A 24,590-nucleotide genomic window follows, 5' to 3' on the forward strand; every position below is an offset into this window, starting at 1 on the left:
ACTGGAGACCGAATGCTTTCGATCCTCCGTCTACTTGGTCGTCCGCCCCAGAGGCGGAAAGTAACCTGGTACATTCACTTCGTACTTGTACTGCTCGAGTATTTCCATTTTGTGCAACTTCTACATCGTGATGGAAATACTGTAGCCCACTTCTAAATCCACTACATTCATTTGAGAGCGACCATGAATTGTTCTTTCTTTGAGGATACAATTGCCAGCTGAAGGCAACGTGGAGCTCAGATGATATGAACAGAAACGATGTAGGACAACAAGTTTAACAGAGCACCAGCCGGAGCAGCGACTACATCGAAGGAGTACTCCAACATTTTGGGAATAATTCAAGCTCGTTCCATCAGCCAGACAAATACGGTAGCAGAGAGTTGACACAGCTAACCTGGCTCTGTCTTAAAGGGGCAGTGGGCGATTTTGGAGACGCTGGCCGGGCCGCGAACCCAAAGCCTCGGGTACGGGGGCCGAAAACCCGGATTATATTCGCAGATTTTTACAAAATGTGATGAACATCGAAGCGATAAACGTATATAGTATAATATATATATTTATATAATATACTGCCCCCTTAAGGTCAGTCTGTCCTAATCAGTCCTGAACAAAAGGCTCTTTTTCGACAAATTAAATGAACAACAAGCATTTGTTTTACAATGCCAACCATCTTCTAGATCCAGTTTTAGGTTGAAAGAACAGATATGAATGTGGTAACTCGAAGCCAAAAAGAGCTAATGTTGGCAATTCCCAAAAGAACTATTCCTAAACAGGTATCAGTGATATATCACACTGTCAAAAGGGGCCAGTCTGCTAAATAAGCACTTTCCCATGGTAATTTATTTTCTGCAAAGTCTTCTGTACTTTTACTCAAATTTTTTTATGCAGGACTTTGACTTGTAATGGAATATTTTAACGTGTGCTGTATTTGTAAAAGATCCGAATAATTATTTTAGCGAGTGCTTTCAACATCCAGTTGCCAGTATTCTGTGACTGCTTCTATTTTAAGGTTACATAATCTGCCTTACCTTACCAGAGGAATACGGCGTATATAGGAAAAGCAATTACAGGAGCCATGGAAACTTTTTACAATGGCGCCCATATAAGCTGGGCACAGCAGACTGTGTGTAGAACTCAAGTTTCTCTTTTCCTCAGATTAAGCTTTATGCATTATTACTTTCAGACTGCCACAGGTAATCCATCTGACATAATACCTGCTCATTAGATCTCTAAGTGGAGGAGAGCGAGCACCCAAAAAACAGAAAAGATCTGAGCGTGAAATAAAGCAAATACAATCACAGCACTTAAACAGTCAGCTGAGGTAAACAGGGAGAGGCGGACAGCTGTAGGGGGAAAGTGGTGTCATTTCATCCGTCATCTTACTGTCTCTCTGTGAACTGCATACAGCTGGGGGATCCACCCATGTCCTGTACATCTGGGAGCAATCGCACTTGTTCACACACACACACACACGCACACGCACACGCACACACAGACACACACGCGCACACACATGAAATGGCACCCAGTGTCCCAACCCCTCATCAGCAGTCTAGCCAGAGATGATCACAAAACAGACCAAACCGTACAAAAATGTTACCCTTGTTTCTTGTTTTATTGCTCTACTTTTGAGAACCCACTCGCGTATCCGATGCATCAGTAAATATGCATCTTAGTGTGGGAACAGGCCGTTGTTTTTTCACCCTCAAAGGCAAGTTACTTTTGGAACACAATAGAAACGTTGGCTTCATCAATGACCGATGAGTTTATGCACAACAACGGCCTTGGCGTGAACAGGAGGGAAGCCCGTCGGGAAGTAGGTCAAAAGAGTTTCCTGGATTAACTCCAAAAATGTTTGTACACACACAGAAAAATCTGTCCACCTTTTCCACATCCACCCTTCCTCTGCCTTCCCCTTGCACATATGCTGACAACATCCTTACATGCCTTGACAAATGTGTTATTTGCACACATGCATGTTTGAGTGATTTTTTGTGTTGTCGTGCAAATGTGTAAATGGGTCTAATATCTGGGTGCGGCTTTCCCTATTGGCCCGTCAGCAGATTTCTCCATTCTCCCAAATACACACAACAACACACACACTTAGTTATATATCCATTGAGGTTTGCACTGGGCTAGAACAGAGCCCAATAGGGGAAAGTCAGTGAGGCATTAAGGGACAAGAGAGCCCCTCAGCTGACTGTCCAACTTCCCTGTTGTGCTCTGGCTACTGACTTTTTGACTGTGTAACTCACGTTTTTTCCATGTTTCAGTTCGGCCCTACACCACCACCCCAGGTGAACTCAATGGCGTCACACTGAAAGCTCGTCTCTTCGTGCTAAACGACTCTGCGGCAGGAGCAATGAGCCCGGCATGCAAACAACAGCGGTGTGGCTGGATCTCACCGATCCCACATTCCAACCTAAATCACATTTGTAACCAACAAAGAACACGTTGATATACCAAGCTGCACTTTTACTGAGGTCAGCTGTGCCTGGTGGTGGGACCACTGGTCAGCAGATCACCAGTCACTTTGGCAGCACACACACAGCTCGAAGGCACACAACCCTCTCAGGAGCGATGATGTTCGTGTTGAGCCATAATAGTGCCGGGATATTTCCACATCCAAGAAAATCCCCTGGTCCTAAACCTTGAGTGCTTTGCTAATGTGATAAGATCAAGTCCTAATTGGACAAGGTTCTGTAAACTACATTCAAAAACAGAGTGCGTTTGTGCATGTGCACATGGATGTGTGTACACATGCACTCTATGCATGTGGTTGTGTTTGAATGAGAGCACAATGGCTTTCTCCCGGGAGGTGATGGATTCCAGCCGAGGAAATTCCAGAGAAAGTAACTGAACCCAAAACGCCACTGTATCCATTGGTCCACCTTCTCTTCCTCTCTTGGGGTAACCAAACGCATGCTGCAGGGCCAAATAACTGATCAATTTACTGGGTGTCAAATACTGATCATTTTCATTATTGATCAATATGTTGATAATTGACATTAATAATTAATACATTATTAATGTGCCAAAATCATGAATAGTGCCCATCACAAGTCCACAGAGACAAAGAAGATATCTTCGCTTTGTCCAACCAACAATCAAACAAAACCCAGAGATATTCACATAACAATGATCAGAATATCCTTTCATTAGAGAAGCCGGAATCACAGAATATTTGGTTATAAAAATAGTTGGTGTCCATGAGGTACCCTCTCCAAGAGGTATATCTCACACACACACACACACACACACACACACACACACACACACACACACACACACACACACACACTCTGTGAGTGAGGGGCCAGTTTGCATTGCTTGTCACTTTACATAGTAAATCAACGTTTCAAAACCAGATGTGGTCATATTCTTTCTTATCATATCTTCATCAGGAATCTTTTTTCTAATGAGACCCCTTGTGTTTCCTGGAAAGTATGAACATCTAAATTAAGACAGAGCATGCTGGATACAAATGCTTTGAATTGGAATTCCTCAACAGTCTCACAAACCCCTTAGCCAAGCTTCCACAGGAAGGACTGGGACCCAAAGTCACAGCATGTAGAGGACTGCATCAAGAGACAAGACCAGATAGTGTCCTATTAGTGTCACTAAACCAAACAAATCCCCGCCAGACGCCAATGAAAAGCCTCTAAATCATGACCTCATTAAAAGAGACACTACTAATTAGGAGCGGTCAATCCAAATATAAGCTTTACAAGGTCACCGCTTTGACCTCTGGGGTCCCAACCTCCACGGCCCCGGGCACATGCACGGACACTTGACTCACAAACACAGTGCAGAGGCCACCCTCAGTTTGCGTGTGCCTGTATATTTTGGAAGCGTTTCCTCACATGTGCCAGAGAGCAACCACAGGAGGTTGGGAGGTCTTCGGCTAACAAACAGCGCACATTTAGAGAGACATTACATTCCCCGAAGCATCGTTTGAGAGCAGATGTGGAAAATAATGGTCACTTCGGAGCTCAAGCTTCACTTGCATGTGTTCCACAACAAACCAAATTCCTTGAGCCGGTGGCATGACTAAGCAGGAATTGTCTTCAATCACCAAACCCCCCCCCCAAAAAAACCCAACCACCATCCATCAGGTAACGTTCTCACACGAGCAGCACGTGTGTCTTTGACAACCACTCCACCAGAAGTGAGCCGAGAATGCAGAGCGCAGAGAAAAGTGGGATGTAAGGATGGAGCGAGAGAAATGCTGAGTCGCGCAGGGTGGCGCTCGCTTACCTCTCTCACACTGGGCCCCGGTGAAGCCGTAGGTGCACACACATCTGTTGGGAGCCACACACCGTCCTCCATTGAGGCAGCCATTTTCACAAACCGCTGTCCGATGAGAGAGAAACAAACAATGTCAAATGATATGAGGTCAAGACAAACTGGCTCCAGAAGTTTGGAGTTTTGCACATCATACATGTTGGTCTGGGAAGACAATGACATCCCTATAAAAAAGAAAGGAGACAGGGCAAGAAACAAGCAGCCGTAGAAGATATTTTGGCATATTTTCTTAACCAATTCATGTATTCATTTTGTGCACATACGACTACGGTAAGTGCACAAGGTCAAAGTTGAATCAGGAAGTTGGTCTTTAGACTGTGACTGTACTTTTTCCTTGCAAATACGTTTGACCAATCTGACCGCTCGTGTTTCTCGCCCCTTCATCTTTTTGGAAAGGTTGCCATGTTTACGTCTCAGCAAGTAACTGGTCAAGTTCGTTAGAGTTTATTGTATCAAGAAGAAGGGTGACGAAAAAATACAACAAAGACTAAGAGCATGTGCCAGCAGCTCTGTGGGGCAGCAGGGCTTTGTGCTAAATGCTATCACTAGTATGGGAACAGTGACAACAACATGCTGATGTTTTGTACTTCTAGTGCCTATGGTGACGTCCACCATTTTACTTCTGCGTATGCGAACATTTGCTAATCAGCACTGAACACAATCTTAAAAGGAGATCAATAAATCAATCTGTAATTATGCTCAAATATGCAGATAACTGTGTGATAATTTCAGGGCTGATCCTTACGTTGACCACAGTGGTTCCCCACGTAGCCCTTCTGACACTGGCAGTTGTCCTCAGCACACGTTCCCCCGTTCATACAGCGAATGTTACAGTGCTGGACTGTGGGCAAAACAGAACATGCACATAAAAACACAGACACACACAGAGCAATGTTGGAGTTAATTTCGGTGTACACGCACGCACACTGCAGATTAGGTTCGCAGCATAAACAAAAATGCACTCTGAGCTGTGTTGCTTTAAAGATGTGCAAAGATAAAATTTCCTATAAATTTATGGATTGCAAACAGATGAGCACATTTGAAGGGGCTGTGAGCTGCAAGAGAGCAACATGGGGGAGATGTTGACTGTGGATGCCGTCCAAAGCACACACACACCCAACCGACTCATAAACACGCAGACAACAACCCTCGAGATTGAACGCTATATGTCTGAACGTGATTGCGCCATATCAATTGTTGCAATCTCATAGTATCGGTATCTCATAGTTTTGCACCATGCTGGTTAGTGCTCATTACTCATTATGTGAGCGGAAGAAGACATGAAGGAAAAAGATTCAAATTGCACTGAAAACCCCAAATACAGTCTCTTTAATTTCTGACCTACAGAGGAGAAGATATGACAGGGCTGCATATTTTGACGTCCTCTGTCATCTGTCACCGCCTGCCATTATTGTTACTGCGTGATGAAATGTTTGTTTTAAGATTACAGCTTCTTCATATAAATAAATGCACAGACAGGGGTGTGGTCTTAAGACAGTTTCAACAGTTTTTACATAAACTATGCCATAGACGTGTTTATCTTTTGGCTTAGTACCAGTTATCCCCCTATCTATGCACACTACACAAACCTATCCTCGCATTAAGCCGATGACACAAAAAAGGCTTCAAAGGAGCTCGCTGTGGGAAAGTGGAGATGCTGAACGACCTGACTTGGATCCACAGGATGGGGCGATCTGGCCGCTGGGACAGGTGCACATGTTGGGTCTGGAGCAGAAACCATCTCCACATGAACTCCGGCAGATCGCTGCAAAAGGAACATGACACTCGGTCAAAAAAACATAAAAAATTATGCATGATAAAATAACAGCCCAGTGCTCGCCTCATGGCCCCAGGGAAATGTGCCTGAGAGAAAATTCATGTTATGTATCTGCGGCTTGCGAGCGTGTCCCCTGCAGGTTTTGACTTTAATGTTAGAATTCAATTTTGTGCAATTCAGGCCATGATCTGAAACTCATACTGGCTTCTCATCTACATTATTGAAAAGCTCAAATAGACCGCCGTCCAAATGTGACCAAATCTTCCTTTTAACCATCATCATGGTTGGGTTATAGAGGCCCACTTGGCAATGACAAGAGCTATTTTCTTCTTTGAGTTTTGTTGCCATAAATGTGTAGCAGTTGGCGTTTTCGGTTGGCGCTGGCCATTTTTGCTCAGTTTTTCTCTTTCCCACAGACTGTTGTTGGCATAGTCCCCTGTCCCCAGCTCCCATCAGGTAGAGTCCAGCCACTGACCCCTACTCACTGAACCCCACTGCTAAACAATGTCATTAGAGCTGCAACAGGCATCCTGCCAGCCGACCAGCCAGACCGCAATCACACAGTTCTACAGCCTCTCAGACCTTCCTGTCTACAGCGGGAAAGAGAAAGAGAAAGGAGGCGGGGGGCCGACAGAATACCAGAGTAAACGGACCACAAGTCCCACTCGTTTTAGTTGGTGTTATTGGCTCATCACCACTATAAGCCACACTAACCCATTGCTAATGTAAAATTACTGAGCAAATCAACTGGCAATATTTGGTTTGTGGAATCTGATAAATGGGTCTCATCGGTTAGGCAAAGTGACAATATCAGACGACAAACAAGTTGTTGACGATGATTCAGAGAACATAAGATGAATCAAGAGAAATTATGTTTTAGCGAACTTGAAAAAACCTATTACTTTTGAATATTTTGCATTCGATTTGACGGTTGCAACATTATGTTGTTTTAGTTATTTCTTTTAGACTTATCGAATAATTGCTGAAACTGTAATGTAGCTTTGCACGCGTGGACCATTAGTGTTCCCTTATTCATTCACCTTTTCAAACTATATATATATATGAAAGACTCGCCGAAGAACTGCAACAAACATAAGAAAACTTACCAATCCTCACCAATCAGTAGTCAATTTTAGTCCTCAAATTAATAGACAATGTTAAAAAAAAAAAGGATTTTATTCATTTTTGGCTCAGGAGTCGACGCCGTTCGATCCCAGTTTCCCCTAGTCTGCATGCCGTTGTGTCCTCGGGCAAGACACTTAACCCTAAATTCCGTCTGACGGCTCTTCCAACAGTGTTTGAATGTGACAGAAAAATCGTGGTCAATAGCAGCGCTGTATGAACGTGTGTGAATGGGTGAATGGGACTTGTGCTTTGAGTGGTCAATAAGACTAGAAAAGCATATAGTTTCATAGATAGATTTGCGTTCAACTAGTCGAGTAATTGACTAATCGTTTCAGCTCTAATCCCACATGTATAATACTCTGAGTGGCTCCAGTAAAAAAAAAAAGGTGCTGAACTCAACTCGCCACTAGCTTTCAAAGTTCGACCTGACCTGAATTTGCAAACCAACTGCAAGAGGAGCAGTTGTGGAAGAGTGGAAATGATACTCACGAACAATGCACTGGTTTCCTCCAGTCAGAGTCTTCCAGCCTGGGCAGCAGTAGGCGTTGTTCCTCGAGCCACACACATTTGGTCTGCGGAATAAAAAATAATAATCAGTCAATAGTGAACAATTCATGTCACACAGTTCAGATCAATCAAGTGGATTCCAGTGCAATTGTTTTCTGTGGAATTAAATCACAGATTTTTCTTTGTGGCTTTATGATCTGTCCTTGGACTCTCTACCGATGGAGGCTCAGTGATTACTGATACCACATACTGCAGGAACAAATCCTCTGCGTTTTGACCCTCTCTGCAGAAACTCTTCATCAGAGGCAGCAGAAAAACAAGGGCACATTGCTGGAGGACACTTCAGCAGGATGGCAGTCTGCAGCCCGACCCAGATGTCTGGGCAAATGATCAAAATGTAGCCATCACACGCTCACCTCCAGAAGTTCCAGGATAGGATCAAATTATGTCCACAAAAATCCATTATACTAGTGACCATTTGAAAAGTCATTTCCCTTCGTTCAGAATCCTCATTAGGTAAATATATAGAGCATTCGAACCAGAATAAAAGGTTTAAGACATATTGGGGTTTGTTCCTGTTATTATCTCGTGATGGTTTTCGGCACTTCTCGATACGAAACATCCTCGGTGAGAACAAATATTTCCTCAAGAAGGCCCGGACCATCCTGTCACAGGTCTATACATATGGATTATGATTATAATGTGTAATCTTCCAGTCGTGCGTACTGACCCGGGTGTCTGTGTTTAATATAATTTATGGGGTTAGCTCCAAATATTTCCATGACATAAATAATGAAGCGTCTTGGATGTGTGAAACATTTTTATCGCGGTGAGTCGGGGTGACACAGTGTGCAGCCTGTATGCACTTCCTGCGTCTGATCCCAGATGTTCTGATGAATAACTTAGAGCATGTCAAATAAAAAATGCCTGCGGATAATTCTCGTCGAGCTGTCTACTGTGTGACCTTCATCAGCTGTTCGCTGTCATCACTGGACACACAGCGTTCTTTCTTTTTCTTTTATTTCCCTTCTTGCTTTCCTGCTGTCTGCGTCTCTCCTCAACCCCTCTCCCCTCCTCTCCTATTCACATGCACAGACACAACCTCTCCACCAGTGACCCACTGTGTACAGCTGCAGATGTGATTTATCCACAACTGGGGTGTGGTGTTTTTGGCCAGAAAGAGGATTAGGCTGTTTCTCTCTCTCTCTCTCTCTCTCTCTCTCTCTCTCTCTCTCTCCCTCCCCGCCACAGCCACACACGACCAATGGCCTCCTTTGTTTGGATGTAATTTATTATTGCAGTCAGCTGGAATGTGATATTCTTGCCAGTATTTAATTACTAAACTTTTGCTCCAAACTTCCCATCACAGACAATGTCATTCATGGGTCTCAGTCTGCCTTATTAAAAGCGCGCGCGCGCACGCACAGACACACACACACACGCACGCACGCGCGCACTGCACGAAAGTCGTGTGACCTTCAGCGATCATGTGGGATCAGCGTGTTGAACGTGAGAAGAACAGACACCTGCTCTGAGCCCCCCCCCCCCCCCCAAAAAAAGACGGACCAATAAGATTTTTTTTTTTTAAATCACTGACGCACGCATAGAAAAAAGTTGAGGATTGGGCATAACGGCGCAAGAGTGGAAAAGAAGTGACAAGGGGAGGAGAGCAAAGGAGAGTGTTCACATCATGGTCACATTACCCTCGGAGGACGTCCGACCCTCCCCGCCTCTTGGCCCTGCTGGCTCGGGAGTCCGTCTGCTTGGTCACCAGCTCGCTGTCGCCGGTGTCCGCCACCTCCGCGGCGCCGCGCAGCTCGGCGCACAGCGACAGCAGCGCCACCAGAGCCACGGCCCACTGCAGCGGCCGTCCTCCTCCTCCACACTTACTGTCCGGCATGCCCACTCCGAAGTGTCCAACTCCAGCGCTCGGTGGAATAAAAAAGTCTCCTCAACTAGTTTCTGGCAGCACCGGTCAAAGCTGCAAAAAAAACAAAACAATGGGGGAGGGAAATATATTTGGAAAAGGCGCAGAATGGATAGCGCAGGAGATGCTGCGCAAAAAGAGCGCAACAACTCTGCTGCACGCAGAAGTAACTGCATGATATGAAAAAAAGAAAAGAAAAGAGAAGGAAATAATTCAGGTCAGAGACGCATAATCATGCAGCTCTTAAAATGATAATGTGCAAAACAAAAAGCAGCGCACGAGCGCGTCGTTACTTTTACCTTGTCTCCCGAACAGGAGATTCGCCTCGGACCCGACAGAGGACTGCTTCTCTTTTCCTGGCAGGTACTGGTGAATAAACGTTTGGAGGAAAAACTGCGGAGAAGAAGGAAAAAAGTTCACTCAAACCTCGACTCGAGCTGCTATAAGTAAATGCGCATGGTAACTCTGCGGAGCCTGCCCGTGCGCATCCAGTCGTTGTGTTGGACTTTTGCACAGATAAGTCAGAGGAGCTGACGCATTCCAGAGGATGAGAATGGCAACACTCACTGCGTCTCTCCCTCACTCTTTCCTCATCCCTGCTCTGCTCAACTTTCCCCAAAACTTTTTTTCTCCCCCTTTTCTTCCCCTGCTCTCGCGATACAATAGCTCGAATGCAGAAAAAAAAAGAAGAAAAAAAGATCAAGCTGTGGACCTTCAGCTTGGACTTTTAACTTTTATAAATATATATATATATATATATATAAAGTCAACCCAGAGAAGCTTGGGAGAAGAAGACACGAGTTAATACAATCCTAAGACCTGTGTCAAAGTTTGATCATAAAAGAGACTCTCTTTTTTTTGCATTTCAAAATAAAATGCACCTGTTAACTCTTTACTAAAGTGCCATTTCTGCAAAGACACACTTTGGTTCCTGAAGTCTCCATTTCATCCCAGTGGATGATACACGAAGCGCCTTTTATTCCTCCTCATCCCTCGTCACTCGGTATGGAATTATGTCTTATAAATATTTACACAGTGTGTATTCAGGAATTTCGTCCGGTGCAGCGATAGTTTTCACACACACACTGATTCATGTCTGCAGCCACACCCAGCAAACACAGAGTCAACCTGGCTCCTCTCTGCAGCATGCCATCGCTCTCAAACCGAGAGAGACCTCCTGACACTGTGTATTTCACCGCGCCGGTTTCCACAATTGGCTTTTCTCTCCCTTCTTTCTTCTCTTTGTTATCATCCACATTCTCCCCTCGCACATGTCCAAACACAGCCTCAGCCTGCACTTATTCATAGATTATGTGTTGGCTTTGCACACCAGATTTTACAGAGCAAGATTTGATCAAGACAGCAGTTACATGAAATACGAGCACGGCGGCCCTTTGCATATTTGTTGAGCCACGACATTGCACCTCATGCAACCCACGGCCCATCTTTTCACCTCTTCTGCAGAGAAAATGGTTGCGACCTGCCTGAGCTTCTCCAACAGGCTACTCCCTTTATGTCCAGGATAGTATATATATATATATATATATCATTAATTCGACTTCCATCCTTTTCCATTTTCCATCCACAGACACTCAGGTTGAGGCGCACATCTCCACGAGCCTTTGCTGACATCGCCAGTTGGATGTCTGCCCACCACCTCAAACCTAGTCTCAACAATGCTGTGCAGCTTCGTTTCCCCTGGAAAGTCCTGCCCTCTGCAAGGCCTCTCCATCACTGCCGACAAGACCACGTTTACTCCAGGACCGACTGCCAAGAGTCCTCGTCTGCCTCCAGACAACCAACTGTCAGGCAGCACCCAGACTCTAACCACAGTGCAATTCTACAGGTTTGCTCTTAATAACCTCCAATCAATTCAACTCTTTTTTCGAATTGATGTCTTTACAAACCATTTTTATTTTTGATTTAGTTGTGTTTTGTTTGGGCTACTGCAGCAAAACCGCTCATAAAAATATTGGAGGATTCCCCATTTTCAGTTTCATAAGTTTCTCCATTTTACTCCCTTTATAAATCCCCCTTCTTTCCTCCCCGTGACCTTTTGTATGTAATTTTAAATGCTTTTTTTGCTTTTATGAATCATTTTACAGAGATCTGCTTCCATATGTTCACATCATGGTCAAAACGGTGTCCAGCGCACCTGGCCATCGCATCACTGAGTCCACACTAATCTTTCTGTTAGCTGCCTCATGGGGGAAACAAATACTCTACCTTAATCTTAATTAGTGCTGTATATTAATCCTTTTTTTTAAATGTTTGTGGCCTCACTTTTAAATGAAAATATTCCAAATGTTTATTTGTTGATGACACAGTGCTTTATTAATCTAAGAAATAAATTACCCCTGCTTGTTTTTACTGTCTAAATCAAGCTCCATTGCCCACAGTTGAGCAGACATCATCTATTTCATTCATAAATTGATATTACAAAGGAGCTCAATCAAAAAACTACACGTATAACAAGATTGTCTAACATGAAGTTTATATGTCAAGCACAATTCAATCAAGAGAGACTCATGATTTGTTTGATTCTCAAATTTGACTTATTGTGAGCAGGAGGAAATAGATTTTGGCACAGGAAGTCGAACACAATGGAAGCTGTCCTATGAATTAGGTGCTTCAGATAAGAAGGAGACTTCCCCCCGGCCCGGAGCAAAGACACCTGTGGTGGTGGTGGTGGTGAGGAAAGGAGCATGAAGTTGGGACGTCATGATGAAAGGCTTCTGGTTGGCCGGTTTGATGGGACATGACCACGCATCTGGAGTTGAGGTGGCGCCGGGCTGGAGGTGGAGGTGGATCGTGCAGTGAGTGCAGCTTTGAAATGACAGCTGAATGACAGGAGAGAGAGAGAGAGAGAGAACATTTTCAAACTTGACAGCTTGTAAGTGATTGGCTCAAGGTGTTGAGCGTGTCGGATTGTGGTTGGATGAAAACGAGATTGAGCCGGTGAAGCATAAACCTCAGCTGTACATTTCCCAATGTATCACAGACAGTGACCATTCCATGGTGGGAATCAAGTGTTACTTTCACACACACACACGCACACGCACACACACACACACACACGCACACACACACACACACACACACACGCACACACACACACACACACGCACACACACACACACACACACACACACACTCACACACACACTCACACACACACACATCATTGCTACAGTGACGTCAGAGCAGAGTGTAGCCTTCTGCGGGATAGTTTTCTCATGAAGCTCCAAGTCATGTTTCTCATCAACAAGATGTCGGGTGGGAGAGAGCCGATGCCATGCAGCGCGGGGTGCCCTGTGATCTTCCTCGACACAGAGGAGGTGTCCTCGTCCCCCACCCCGACACCCCCACCCGTGTCTGCGTCTCACCCCATCCTTTTCTCGGGTTAATCTCTGCACTGCTAGTAGCCAAGCGTGGGTTTCATTTTAGGGAATGTTTACTCCTCTGGCCCGAAATGGCTGAACTAAAAATGCCTGAAATAGCAAGACTAAAACAGCGGTTGGATGAACATTTTTTAGTCTGATTGTTTCTGCGGGGTATTGCGACACAAAAGAAAAATCCCTCAGCCAATCAGGTTTTTGTCAAGTAATGATAACAACAAAACTTGTGTACTGTAGTTTACTTGTTTCTTGCTTTACAGTAATGTTCGCTGTGACGAAAGCAGCCCCCCCCCCCCAGTCTACATCACGAATATTCTCTCACCAGCTCATTTTCATATGTTTCATGTATGATTGAGATTGTCTCTCACAGCGCTGTGAGCAGTAACTGCAGCGAGACTTTCTCACACTGTGTGTTGTCTTTGGCTCCAGCGGCCACGGTTCATTTCCTTTTGTCTTCTGCAGCACAACTGCTGGCAATATTCATGTGAAATATTTCAAGAAAATGAGCTGCAGCAGAAATGAGTCTCCCCCATATCCTCGCCTCCTCTCTCTCTCTCTCTCTCGCTGTGTGTGTGTGTGTGTGTGTGTGATACGTTTAGTTGCGATTCTTGGGGTTTGGCCTCCGCTGTTTTTTTTGTCATGAGGATAATGTAATGATGGAATCATATCAACTGTTAGGGCTTGGCCCTCTATTATCACATATGGTCTCCTTCACTAAAATGCACTGCACATATACAGCGCACTGCTGCAGCACCAAGATCAAACAAAACCACAAAATAACTAGGAGGAATCCCTTTTTGACTCCAAATGGATCATTTTCCTTCATGTGTACCTAGGCGCTGCATGGACAATTTTCCCTTAAAAACTGTTCATGCAGAAGAACAGAATAGAAATCGTTCGGGTCATAATAAGTTGTAATAGTTTCTTTTCATGTCTCTCTTGAGAAACACAAGGTTTACAGTATGAGTCACCTCTGAGTGTCTCGAGTTAAATAGCTGGTACATCCACCCTGAATGCTTTTTGGGGCCACACTTTGACTCAGGGGTCACTCCTGATTCAGGAAACAGGACTTTGCATCTGAACAGCCCCCTCGTGAATAAAGCAAAGGAGTGAGAAAAGCGCATCATTTGCGATATCCCTGTTGAGGGCGTGCATTCATGGGAGTGATAAACGCGAAAAAAAACACCCAAGAGTGTATCCTCATTACGTTTCACATGCATATGCATCTAATGCACAAACAGAAGAGACTTTAAAGGAATCCATCCATCCATTATCTTTCCTGCTTTAGAGATGAGGTACTCCCTGGGCAGGCCGCCAGCCTATCACAGAGCCAACATACAGACTACAGAACAACCGTTCAATCTCACATTCACACCTACGGTCGATTTAGAGTCTCCAATTAACCTAAGCCCAAAGCCGGAGTAGCCTGAGGAAACCCAAGCATACACGGGGAGAACATGCAAACTCTGCCCAGACAGGTACGAGAGTAAATCAGCAAGAAGGAGGCGATGCCCTGATAAAAAAAGGTTCTCACCCCTATTAACCTATAGTCCATATATATATATTTTCTTACACATGATGTGGCCTAAGGTGTATGTTAATGTTACAAGCCATAGTTTTAATACATTGTGAGCGGTTTTTATTTTGTCAACATCCTGTTTCTGAATATATGCAATTTTATTCCAGGGTCTGTCCCCTGTGGGGCACGGTGGATAATATTTTTGGCCTGCGCCATCCATCCAGGCCGGTCTATACACCCACTTATCTCCCCTCCTCATGTGATTTATGCAGAGTCATTGTCCCCACACGCACATTGTGACCATCTTAGGGATGGAAAACATTCCCCCGTTGAGTTTTTCCCGCCAGGGGCCTGCTGCCACGGTGCCACCATCTGTAAGAGACACTGAGCACAGATGTAGAGAGCCATAAACACACTGCATGCAAATGAGACACGTATATAATGTACGCACTCCTGTGGGACTAATGCGATTCCTATATGCAAGGTCACCACGTTTTTCTGCTGACAGAAGAGACAAGGTCTACTGAAAAACGGAATGATTAATCCTTTGGGAAGCATGAAGGCCTTTGCAACTCTTCATGACATCTAACAGTTGTTGAGCTATTTAATTTAGACGGTGGTGATATACAGAAAATATCATAAATCAATGTTATTACAGCAAATAATGTTTTTTTTTTGTCTCTGTTGAATATGTTATATGAGCTATTAACGGACAAATATATATTCCATTTGGTTGCCAAAATGGGATTCACAGACTAACAAATGTACAGTATGTTATCTTGTTTGTTTGGTGTCAGTTGGACCCCAGAGGAATCAAACTCCCACAGTAAAAATCCAATAAAACAAATCCAAGTTCTTTGGGATTTGGGTGGAGTGGTGCTGCCTAAAAAGTATAGTTAACACCAATCAAAGATACAGAGGAGCTGCTGTCTCTCAGAGATATCATACCTCATTTTTAGTAGCACCTGAAAGATGTCATCAGGTCAAAATCATGTTCAAGAGCAATTTTAATAAAGTTTGTAAAGTTGTGAATAATCGAGGTGATGAAATAGTATTCAGGGGGTTTTGTGAGCTGCTGAAGAGGCCCAGGGTTTTCCAGGACCACAGACAAAAAAAGGGCAGCGTGACGAAGATTCAGTGAATCATCCCTCCTGGTGTTCACAAGGATCCAAGTTTTGATCCCGGCCTCAGCTTGAAATCCAGGGGAGACGTGTGAGCTGTTGGCCAAAGCATGAGGGAACGGCAGAGGAATGGAGAGTGAGAAGAGACCAACACTGGAGGAAAAGTCGCCTTTTGATGTTGGCCAACGGAGGAGTTTTGAGTCAAGTCTCCCACATCTGTCTGTTGCTGCTGCCTCGTGCTAGAATCCTGGAATCCCCCACCCCCTCATCAACACCGTTACATACACGCACGCACACGCACGTGCGCACGTGCACACACACACACACACACACACACACACAAACGTAGACTTCCAATCCACTGACAGAGCACATGAAAACAAACATTTTCAAGGAAGTTCTTGAGCCAAGTGGCAGATAAGCATGGCTGCTAACTGAACATGAAACACACACACACACACACACACACATGCTTTCACAAAGTCATACACTTGGAGCAGAAGCTAATGGCATGAACTGACGCTGACCTAGTTTCCAAAGAGGCAATGATAAAGAGAGAGTGGAAAGATGAAGATTTGGAAGAGGTAAAGAAACTCCTGGGTATGTTGTGCTTGAGTGTGTGTGTGTGTGTGTGTGTGTGTGTTTCCACTCAGAAAGGCCTGCAAACAGCCAACAGTCCACACACCCATCAGAGCTTCAGAGACAAACCATCGTGCTAAGCAGGGCTGAGGCCTGAAAGCAGATGGAGGTAAAAGCTCAAGCGGAGCACTGCTGAGGAGTGAGGGGATCACTGTCGGGGTCACACACACACACACACACACACACACACACACACACACACACACACACACACACACACACACACACACACACACACACACACACACACACACACACACACACACACACCTGTTCTGCCCTGAATTCGACCAACAGCAAATCACTGCAAACTCTACTCTAACAGAGACTCTTGGCTCACTCCTTCCCACAGCATGCCCTCACTGGTTCCTGACTTGTGGAAACAGGAAACAGAAACAGGCACAAAAGCCAATTGGTCTTTTTTAGTTTGTGTGCATTTGTTTGCAAACCCAACTCGACTCACATGTCTCCTCCCCTGCGCTGTCTCGGGAGGAACATATGTGTACTGTCGATTTTGGCATGTCAGTGACTGCTGCAACACGGCTGTCAGTGGCCAAGTCTTGTTTTGTTTCCTACCAGATCTGAACTCTGTGTGACTCTGATAACATTGAAACGAGGAACAATTTCACGCTCTTGTTCTCTGGGCGTTTTTTTTTTAAGACTTTAATTGTTCCATTATGGCACTTGAGGGTCTGGGACTGCTTGGTCATATGTGGAAAAAAACTGTGTGTATGTATGTCCGCGTTTAAATCGAATGGCCTCGGGGTCATCAGCACTCAAGTTTATTCTAAAAAGGAACTCAAAGAGTTCAGGATTTTTTAAATTCTCTGTCTCTGAGCCAAATTCACAGAACCCGGGGATTAGTCTGAATGTCTAACATTTCCTGTTTCAGAGGCTGTCATGTCACTGGCTGGGTTCACGGAATGCACACACATGTACCAACAAATGCACACGCAACGCATGGATGCATAAATTAATCATGTACTGTAGTTCTAGCTTCAGACTTTAAACTTTGTATTAGTGTTGGATGATTAAATGGACGGTTTTTATAGACCAGTCAAAGCGCTTTATGGGAAAGTCACATTCACCGTTTCACACAGCCACGCTTTTTTTTTCTCCCATCATTCATACACCACTGCCGGAAGAGCCACCAGAGGGAATTTAGGGTTAAGTGTTTTGCCCGAGGACACATCGGCATGCAGGCTGGCAGAACCGCCAACCTTCGGGTTTGGGGACGAACGACTCTACATCCTGAGCCACAGTCGCCTAATCAACCCGCCAAAAGGATGTTTGGCATGAAAGCTTGAAACCTCTCAGTGTGTTATTGTGAGGGTGGAAGGGGGAGCTCATGAGTATTAATATTTGCATTTATTCATCATGCACAAGACATTATCCCTGATGCGCTTTAATTAGATCATCATAACAATGACTTACGGCTGATCACGGGGGCAAATTTGAGGAGGCTACATTATTCAGTGAGTTTGATTGTGGGCTTATAGGATGACAAAAGTGGTTATAGATGATGAACATACATAGCTGCAACTAATTATTATTCATTATTGATTTATCAGCAGATTATTTTCTCCGCTAATGTCTTTCTCTACTGTGTTGAGTGGATTACTGACTCATCTGAATGTACTGCATTTCATAAAAGTGTCGAGTGTTTTGCTGTGCAAAACATATTAGATCAACAACAATATTAGCTGTGAAGGCCGTCCAACCAGTGACCAGGAGGATCGCTCAAAAACTGACCAAAGCCTACGTTCCTCCCAGGACGGCTTTTATACAGTAACACTGCACAGGCTGCCAGCTGCTGCTTTGACATTAATGATGGGTCAGGGGTCAAACGGTGACCTCACAGGTTTGACAGCATGTGATCATCAGCAGGCCTCACAAATGTGAAAGAATGGCATCACACACTAGGTCATTGTTGTTCTTGGTGAGTTGTTTCGGGCGAGGTCCCTGTGACTCAGAGAAAATCCAGAGGGACGTAATAGAAGCAGGGAAATAACTGCACTTGGTTGAAATATCGCTTCATTTCACAACGTGCGATAGCTTTCATCTTAACAGATGATCGTTATATAGTTGGGGGAGAGACACTTTGGGTCTCTGTTTACTGACTGATTGAGATAAGAGCCTGTAGGAAAGAGCAGAGATACCATTTCGAGCACGTTCACTTCCTGTTCATTGTGACACGCCAGCGATGGCTGCAGTTTGACACCCCAGAAGCTAATTCTGTGATGACATTGGACGGAATTATCTGAACAGAGAAGCTTTAAGTGTTGTTTTTCTTCAGATACCCTCTCAGTGTTTTATCATTTTTAGTTTTTTTTTGTGTCAGTCCTTAGCAGAGCTGCTTCTTTCCCCATCAGCTGCCAGCGGTTGCCTGATCTCAGCACAACAAGCTGTGCTGAGGGTGATTAATGTGGGCGAGACCCTCCGAGACCCTCGGAGGATGACGAGGGCCACAGCCCGAAAAAAAAACAGTCAACTGCATACTTTCAGCAAGGAGTCATCTTTTTTACTTCATCAAAATCTGCAAGTGACAGGCTGCTGAAAAAACTGTGTCGCAGGAGTTATTATATGTTGTTTGCTACCATGTCGGACACATCTTTTTCAGTGGTGAAGGATGTCACTGTAGTTTAAATCTGGTGTGAGCATATATGCATTTGCCTTATTGTATCATAAACATGTTATATATAGGATTACTGATAAATACAACAACCACATAATCAAATGGAGAATTTTAGAAGTTGAGCCACAGAGTATTTGACCAATCAGGTCAAATACTCTGGGGGAACATTGTCCTTTAAAGACTGATAGCACCATCGTGTGGCTTAAATAATCCATGCACTTAATAAACTTCAATAAGTGTTTTGGCTGATGAGCAAGATACAAGGTCCATAAAAACTAATCGAAGTATCTCTTTTTAATCGTTGGTTTGACTGTTGTTTTTTTCTTTATGTCAGCCACCTGAGATGCTTTGTGTCATGACATGATGTGCATCTGTTAACTACAGACAGTTGTACATTGTGAAGCCAATTTTACAGTAAAGATTAGTTAAAATTGTGTTTCAAGTAAAATGGCAATGTAACATTTTCCTTTTTTTCCTCAGTTTAACAGTGTCATGTCGTGATGTGATGTGAGGAATCATTAACAGGTGTCTTGTAAGCTGTTGTAAGTTGTATTGTCCACGGGTTGAAGGAGGATTAAAGTTGTGTTTCCGAGGTTTAAAATTGAACAGAAGGAAATGACAAAATCCACAAATTCATCCTGTAAAAGAAATGAAGATGTATTTGACAGCACTTCGTGGAGAACAATAACATTACTATTTGCATATGTGTCAGCTTATCTGGGAACTAAACTGCAATTCTGGTGCTGAGGATCCTGATCACAAAGAGTATTTGAATTCCATATCTAGAAGGAAGCAAAAAAAAGAGAAAAGAAGTGATGAACAGTTGTTTACAGAAGTCAAGCGTGGAAAATGGGAACACAAAAAAAGTAACAAATCAAAACAGAAGGGTACAAGACAAATTTAGCATGTAGAAAGAATGATTGTGAAAGCCTGCCAACATTCTGGTAATTTCCTCCCGACACCAGTGATTGTGCTTAGACTTTGAGTAAACACCAGCAAATTTGGCCTGCGACGGACAGGATGCTCTGCGAGCCGGCGGCTGTTCTCAGCACAGGGCGAGGCACTGTGAGCACGAGGGCGAGAGCTGACTCTAGTGTTCGGAGCCATTTACTGCACATGTACAAGGAATGAGTTGTAATGGCCAGGTAATGAATTATTCTGGAAAGAGATGTTGAACATTTTAAAGGAGCTTAAAGTGTTTGAAGGTTGTTTTTTTCCTTTCTGGCACATTGTCTTCAAAAAACGCTGAGACCCACTGCTGCAGGCTGACGTTTGCGCGTGAAAGCCTGTGAATGTGCATCAGGGACTCTGCAGGACGGGCTGTTTCAGACGCAGCTCACTGATTCCAGAAACGATGGGCATCTGGTTCTCCATGTGGAAACGCACCAGGTGGCCGACACTCAGAAACACCTGGTCACGGGTCCGCACCTGTTCACACAGAAAACACAGACCCCGGGGGCTGAAGTACTGAAACCAGCTGCCCTTCAGCTCTCCCCGTGCATTTAAACCCCAAACACCGCACCCGTACCTGTCCGTGGGGATCGATCAGCAGCAGGTGCCGCACGGTGGCTCCCTCCATCCCACTGAGGACGTACTGACCGGAGGCAGAGCTGCTCTCTCTGACCAGGAAATCCCCACTGCAGGTGAGAAGTGACTCGGCCTGCTTTCTCCCTATCCTGGGGTGTACGCAAGCAGACAGACACATTCAAGTTGACAATTGACTGATGGAGTAAAGCTGCGGGGATGTTGGCTATACCCACCTGCCGTGGAACCAGACCTCCTCCCGGATCAGGTCCTGGATCAGCGACTCAGAGAGAGAAGTGCACTGCTCAGCGCTGACCTCAGATCCCCCTGGGTTGAATGAAGACACAACGCAGGGAGAATAAAACAGCGCAGGAGTTGGTTACAAGGGTTTGGTTGTCATTGTATTCTTTGTTTGGTTGATTTGGTTTTTTTTTATTCAAATGCTCGATTCAGCAGTGAGGTGGGCCCCTCATTCATGGGCCCTTGTCAGGGATTTCATATAAGGCTTTCCAAATGTGGGTCAAATTAATATTTCACTTTAATTTAAACAATTTATCCTTTTTTTTTATCCAATCCTTTTTTAAATTTATATAATTACTATTGTTCATGCACACGGCTGCATACAAGCACTCAATAATGTAGCTCATACATGTATGTGCATACAGACACATGTACGCCTACCGTACTCTGTATGGAGACATGGGAGCTTAGGAGCAACAGTGATGATTGTTACCTGTAGGTGGAGCTGGAGTTTCCTCCTTAATGGTGCAGTTCTCATACAGTGAAACAGGCCGAGACAAACAAACCTGCAATAGAGAACTAGATGAGTCATACACACAAAGCAGAGAACTTAACGTGTGTGTGTGTGTGTGTGTGTGTGTGTGTGTGTGTGTGTAAGCGTGTGAGCAAGGCACTTAAAGCTCAACTGCCTTTGTTCAGTGGGAAACAGATAAATATTTGTTCTGTTGGGAAACTCCAAGGTTTAATTGTGTGAACAATTGTTCAAATCATGGATAAAATTAGATCATGAATCTATTGTAAAGGCCTCCGATGTTTGTGCCTGTCATTCATCATTATATATTATAATTATGACAATATGATTATAATTTTTTGTTCAAATATAACATTTTCGTATCCTCTGGGGTAGTGGAAAAATCTGCTCAGTTCAATCAAACATTAAGATATCTAAAGCAGGTAACAACATCTATTTTCTTCCCTTGGGTTCTCACAATGCAGTATATAATACAACATATGTTAATACATCATATCATTACTAAATCTATCTCTTGTCTGACTTGTGTTTCGGTGTTGTGATAAGTTCTTACGTCCTGTACGTCAGCGTCCCGTTTGTTCTCCTCCCCTGCGATGCGCAGGTCTTCTATTCCACCAGGAGGCGGCGTCTTTCCTGGGATCACATTGTAGTAGTCACTCTGCTCACTGACTTCACCTTCCTGCTTGGCCTTTCTGTCTGTTATCATCTCCTCTGTGCTCCAGTTGTTACAGAGTCTGTCTGCTGACCTGCAGCCAGCAAGTTACGCAATGTTAACCTCACACACACACACACACACACACACACACACACACACACACACACACACACACACACACACACACACACACACACACACACACACACACACACACACACACACACACACACACACACACACACACACACACACACACACACACACACACACACACACAGAAATTGCATGTGGACATTAAATTTGAATACTCAAAATGTTGCATCTGCATTAATCTAATCAACACTTCATCATCTGTACAAACATTTGAAGAACTCCGGATCAAACTATAAGAGTTCCACATTCATATTTGAGACAACTAAAAGCCAGTGAAGAGAATTATTAGTCAGTGTCTGATCAGATGGCAAAAATATGCAGTACATTATGTGTAGTATTCCATTGTGTCAACTCAAATAGACAGCTATGGTATATAGAAGTACAACCTGGGATTAGTGGACACGAGCGGTGGCGTGTGGCTGAGAAGTTGGCGGAAACGAGTCTCAAAGGCCTGACCGATGCTGTTGATAACCTCGCAGGCTCGACCCTGGGGACACTCCAGGATGTGACACGCTGACAGTGACAGAGGAAGAGAAATGTTATGTCTCCAAAATAATAACAACTAATAGACTTTGCATTGTGAAGCCCAGCTCATCATAATGATAAAACACAAAACGGTCCCTTACCTCTTTGATTGGCGTGGTCCTTGGCAACATAGGCAATGTAATCTACCACATCCTTTTAAAAAAAAGAGGGATATATGATACAGCATATGCTTATATATATAATGAATAAACATATTTTTAACACTAGTTAAATGAAATAAGACAAAACAAACCCTCCTGACACTTGTTGTGTAGTTCAGATTATAACCTGTACATCCGGTGGGAATTAGGATCTTAAATCAACCATTCGATTTATCAATTTATCATTTTTGCACATTTGAAATCACTGGGAACGCAGCCGTCATTTTCAGTTAATGGTGGCATTCACTATTTAAATAATTGACTCCTTATCAGTGGCGCTATGATACTAATACAATACAAGAGCAGCGTTAGCTGGATATGTTCCACCATAAAGCCTCTGTGGCAGATTGATTTTAATTCCCTTCGCTATCTTCCACGCGTCCAAGCCAGCTGAACAAGGCTTAGAGCACGCGACGAGATATTTTAGCTAATTAATTAAACGGCAAGTTATAATCCCATCCAGCGCTTTGCCAGTGTTGTTCCCCAGAGAGAAACTACCGTCCTGTTCCCTCTAATCTTTAGCCAGTGCACCCTCACAGTATCAAAACAGTTGATTAATCAGGTCTCGACCTAGACAGCAGCTAATAACTGACATGTCCCGCTGGCTATTCAGACATTAAAAGAGCGGCATTGATTTTCCTTTCACTCTGATAACTATTGGGCCTATTGACAGTCAGCCAACAGGAAATGTTCGCTCAGGATGAAAAACCCAAATTCTGTCATATGGAAATAATGATGGCCCGGAGGGAAAGGGGAGGGTGTTAGATAAGAGTTATTAGATTGAATCAGACATAACGGGGTGTGTGGATAATGAAAGCTTGCACTGCCTTTGATGGTCGGACTAAGTCGCCACAGAGGATTTCATGATTTCAAAGACCTAAGAGTGATCTACAGAGCCAAGCTAGTGTGAAGAAAAAGACACATTTAGGTCTCGCTCATAATTAACAGCAATCCTCATCTCAGGTGGACGTGATCAATCATATGCATTTTCTTTCTTTCTTTCCTTCTTCTTTTCATTTTATTTGTGTGAAATTGTTGAAAATCCTTTTCCAGTTGGGATTAACATGTTAAACAACGAGAAACTGAAAGAGGGAGGAAATTCTCGTATAATAAGGGGACTTTATCACATTGTTACGTGCAGACAATGAAGAGATATGAAACAAAACCAGTGTAAGCTTTACTGTCATATGAAAATATGTTGAGATGAAATTCAGAAGTATGTCAAGGCTATCCTGATTTATTATGATTAATGTGTGTGTGCCTCCCTCTTGATCATGTTTGTACATGTAACACATTTCACATGTGAGAGTGGGAACATACTGGTTCTCCTCCCGAGGCAAATGAAATGGCCTGCATAGGGTGGTGGGCAATCTTCTGAGGAAGAGAAGAGAGGCAGAAATAAAAAAAACAACAGAACGGGGACGGTTTTTTCTCAGTACCTCGATAATTCAGGTGCGTGACAATTACAATTTGGTTAAGTGTGTTGAAGCTGTCACCTGTAAGGAGGAGGCGGCGATCAGTGTCACACTGTCTGTGGAGACGGTGAGGCTGATCCTGCACCCAGAAAACTGCAGGTTGATTTGTCCCAGAACTGAAGACGGCCCCTTATGTATAGACTGAGGAAGACAAAAGTGTCATCAGTCATTCTTATTGGGACCATGCAGAAAACATTGGTGTGTGTGTGTGTGTGTGTGTGTGAGTGTGTGTGTGTGTGGGTGCGTGCACGCGCCATACCCTTTTAGTTTTCACTGCTGTCTTGGCTGATGTCCTCTCACACAGTCTGCTGATCGCCTCTCTGCAAACACACAATTGTCTGTATAACTCAAATTTTTTATTTGATATCA

The 24,590-nt window shown here is 44.0% G+C and overlaps 2 protein-coding genes across 5 annotated transcripts in view; both read right to left on the reverse strand.

The window, feature by feature from the left end:
* Positions 1-10,253, reverse strand: part of fbn1 (fibrillin 1) — a 58,262-nt gene extending 48,009 nt beyond the window's left edge. Inside the window, exons 1-7 of one of the 2 annotated variants that reach the window (XM_035628278.2) lie at positions 10,209-10,233; positions 9,941-10,034; positions 9,418-9,695; positions 7,697-7,779; positions 5,972-6,070; positions 5,051-5,146; positions 4,258-4,353 (exon numbers count right to left, since the gene is read on the reverse strand). In XM_035628278.2, coding sequence (XP_035484171.2) covers positions 4,258-4,353; positions 5,051-5,146; positions 5,972-6,070; positions 7,697-7,779; positions 9,418-9,614 — 571 coding nt within the window. In that variant the 5' untranslated portion in view covers positions 9,615-9,695; positions 9,941-10,034; positions 10,209-10,233. Of the gene's footprint in view, positions 1-4,257; positions 4,354-5,050; positions 5,147-5,971; positions 6,071-7,696; positions 7,780-9,417; positions 9,812-9,940 lie in introns of both variants that reach the window. The other variant, XM_047331546.1, reaches the window with a different exon arrangement.
* An 8,564-nt stretch (positions 10,254-18,817) lies between these two features.
* The window catches only part of LOC118302184 (SHC-transforming protein 3-like), a 9,950-nt gene continuing 4,177 nt past the window's right edge, over positions 18,818-24,590 (reverse strand). For 2 of the 3 annotated variants that reach the window (XM_035628132.2, XM_035628130.2), the window contains exons 4-13: positions 24,481-24,541; positions 24,243-24,362; positions 24,067-24,120; positions 22,687-22,738; positions 22,447-22,573; positions 21,803-21,995; positions 21,211-21,283; positions 20,714-20,804; positions 20,482-20,629; positions 18,818-20,381 (exon numbers count right to left, since the gene is read on the reverse strand). In XM_035628132.2, coding sequence (XP_035484025.2) covers positions 20,253-20,381; positions 20,482-20,629; positions 20,714-20,804; positions 21,211-21,283; positions 21,803-21,995; positions 22,447-22,573; positions 22,687-22,738; positions 24,067-24,120; positions 24,243-24,362; positions 24,481-24,541 — 1,048 coding nt within the window. In that variant the 3' untranslated portion in view covers positions 18,818-20,252. The remainder of the gene's footprint in view (positions 20,382-20,481; positions 20,630-20,713; positions 20,805-21,210; positions 21,284-21,802; positions 21,996-22,446; positions 22,574-22,686; positions 22,739-24,066; positions 24,121-24,242; positions 24,363-24,480; positions 24,542-24,590) is intronic. The other variant, XM_035628131.2, reaches the window with a different exon arrangement.

This window comes from Scophthalmus maximus, chromosome 4 (genome assembly GCF_022379125.1).
Source record: "Scophthalmus maximus strain ysfricsl-2021 chromosome 4, ASM2237912v1, whole genome shotgun sequence".
Classification (NCBI taxonomy): domain Eukaryota; kingdom Metazoa; phylum Chordata; class Actinopteri; order Pleuronectiformes; family Scophthalmidae; genus Scophthalmus; species Scophthalmus maximus.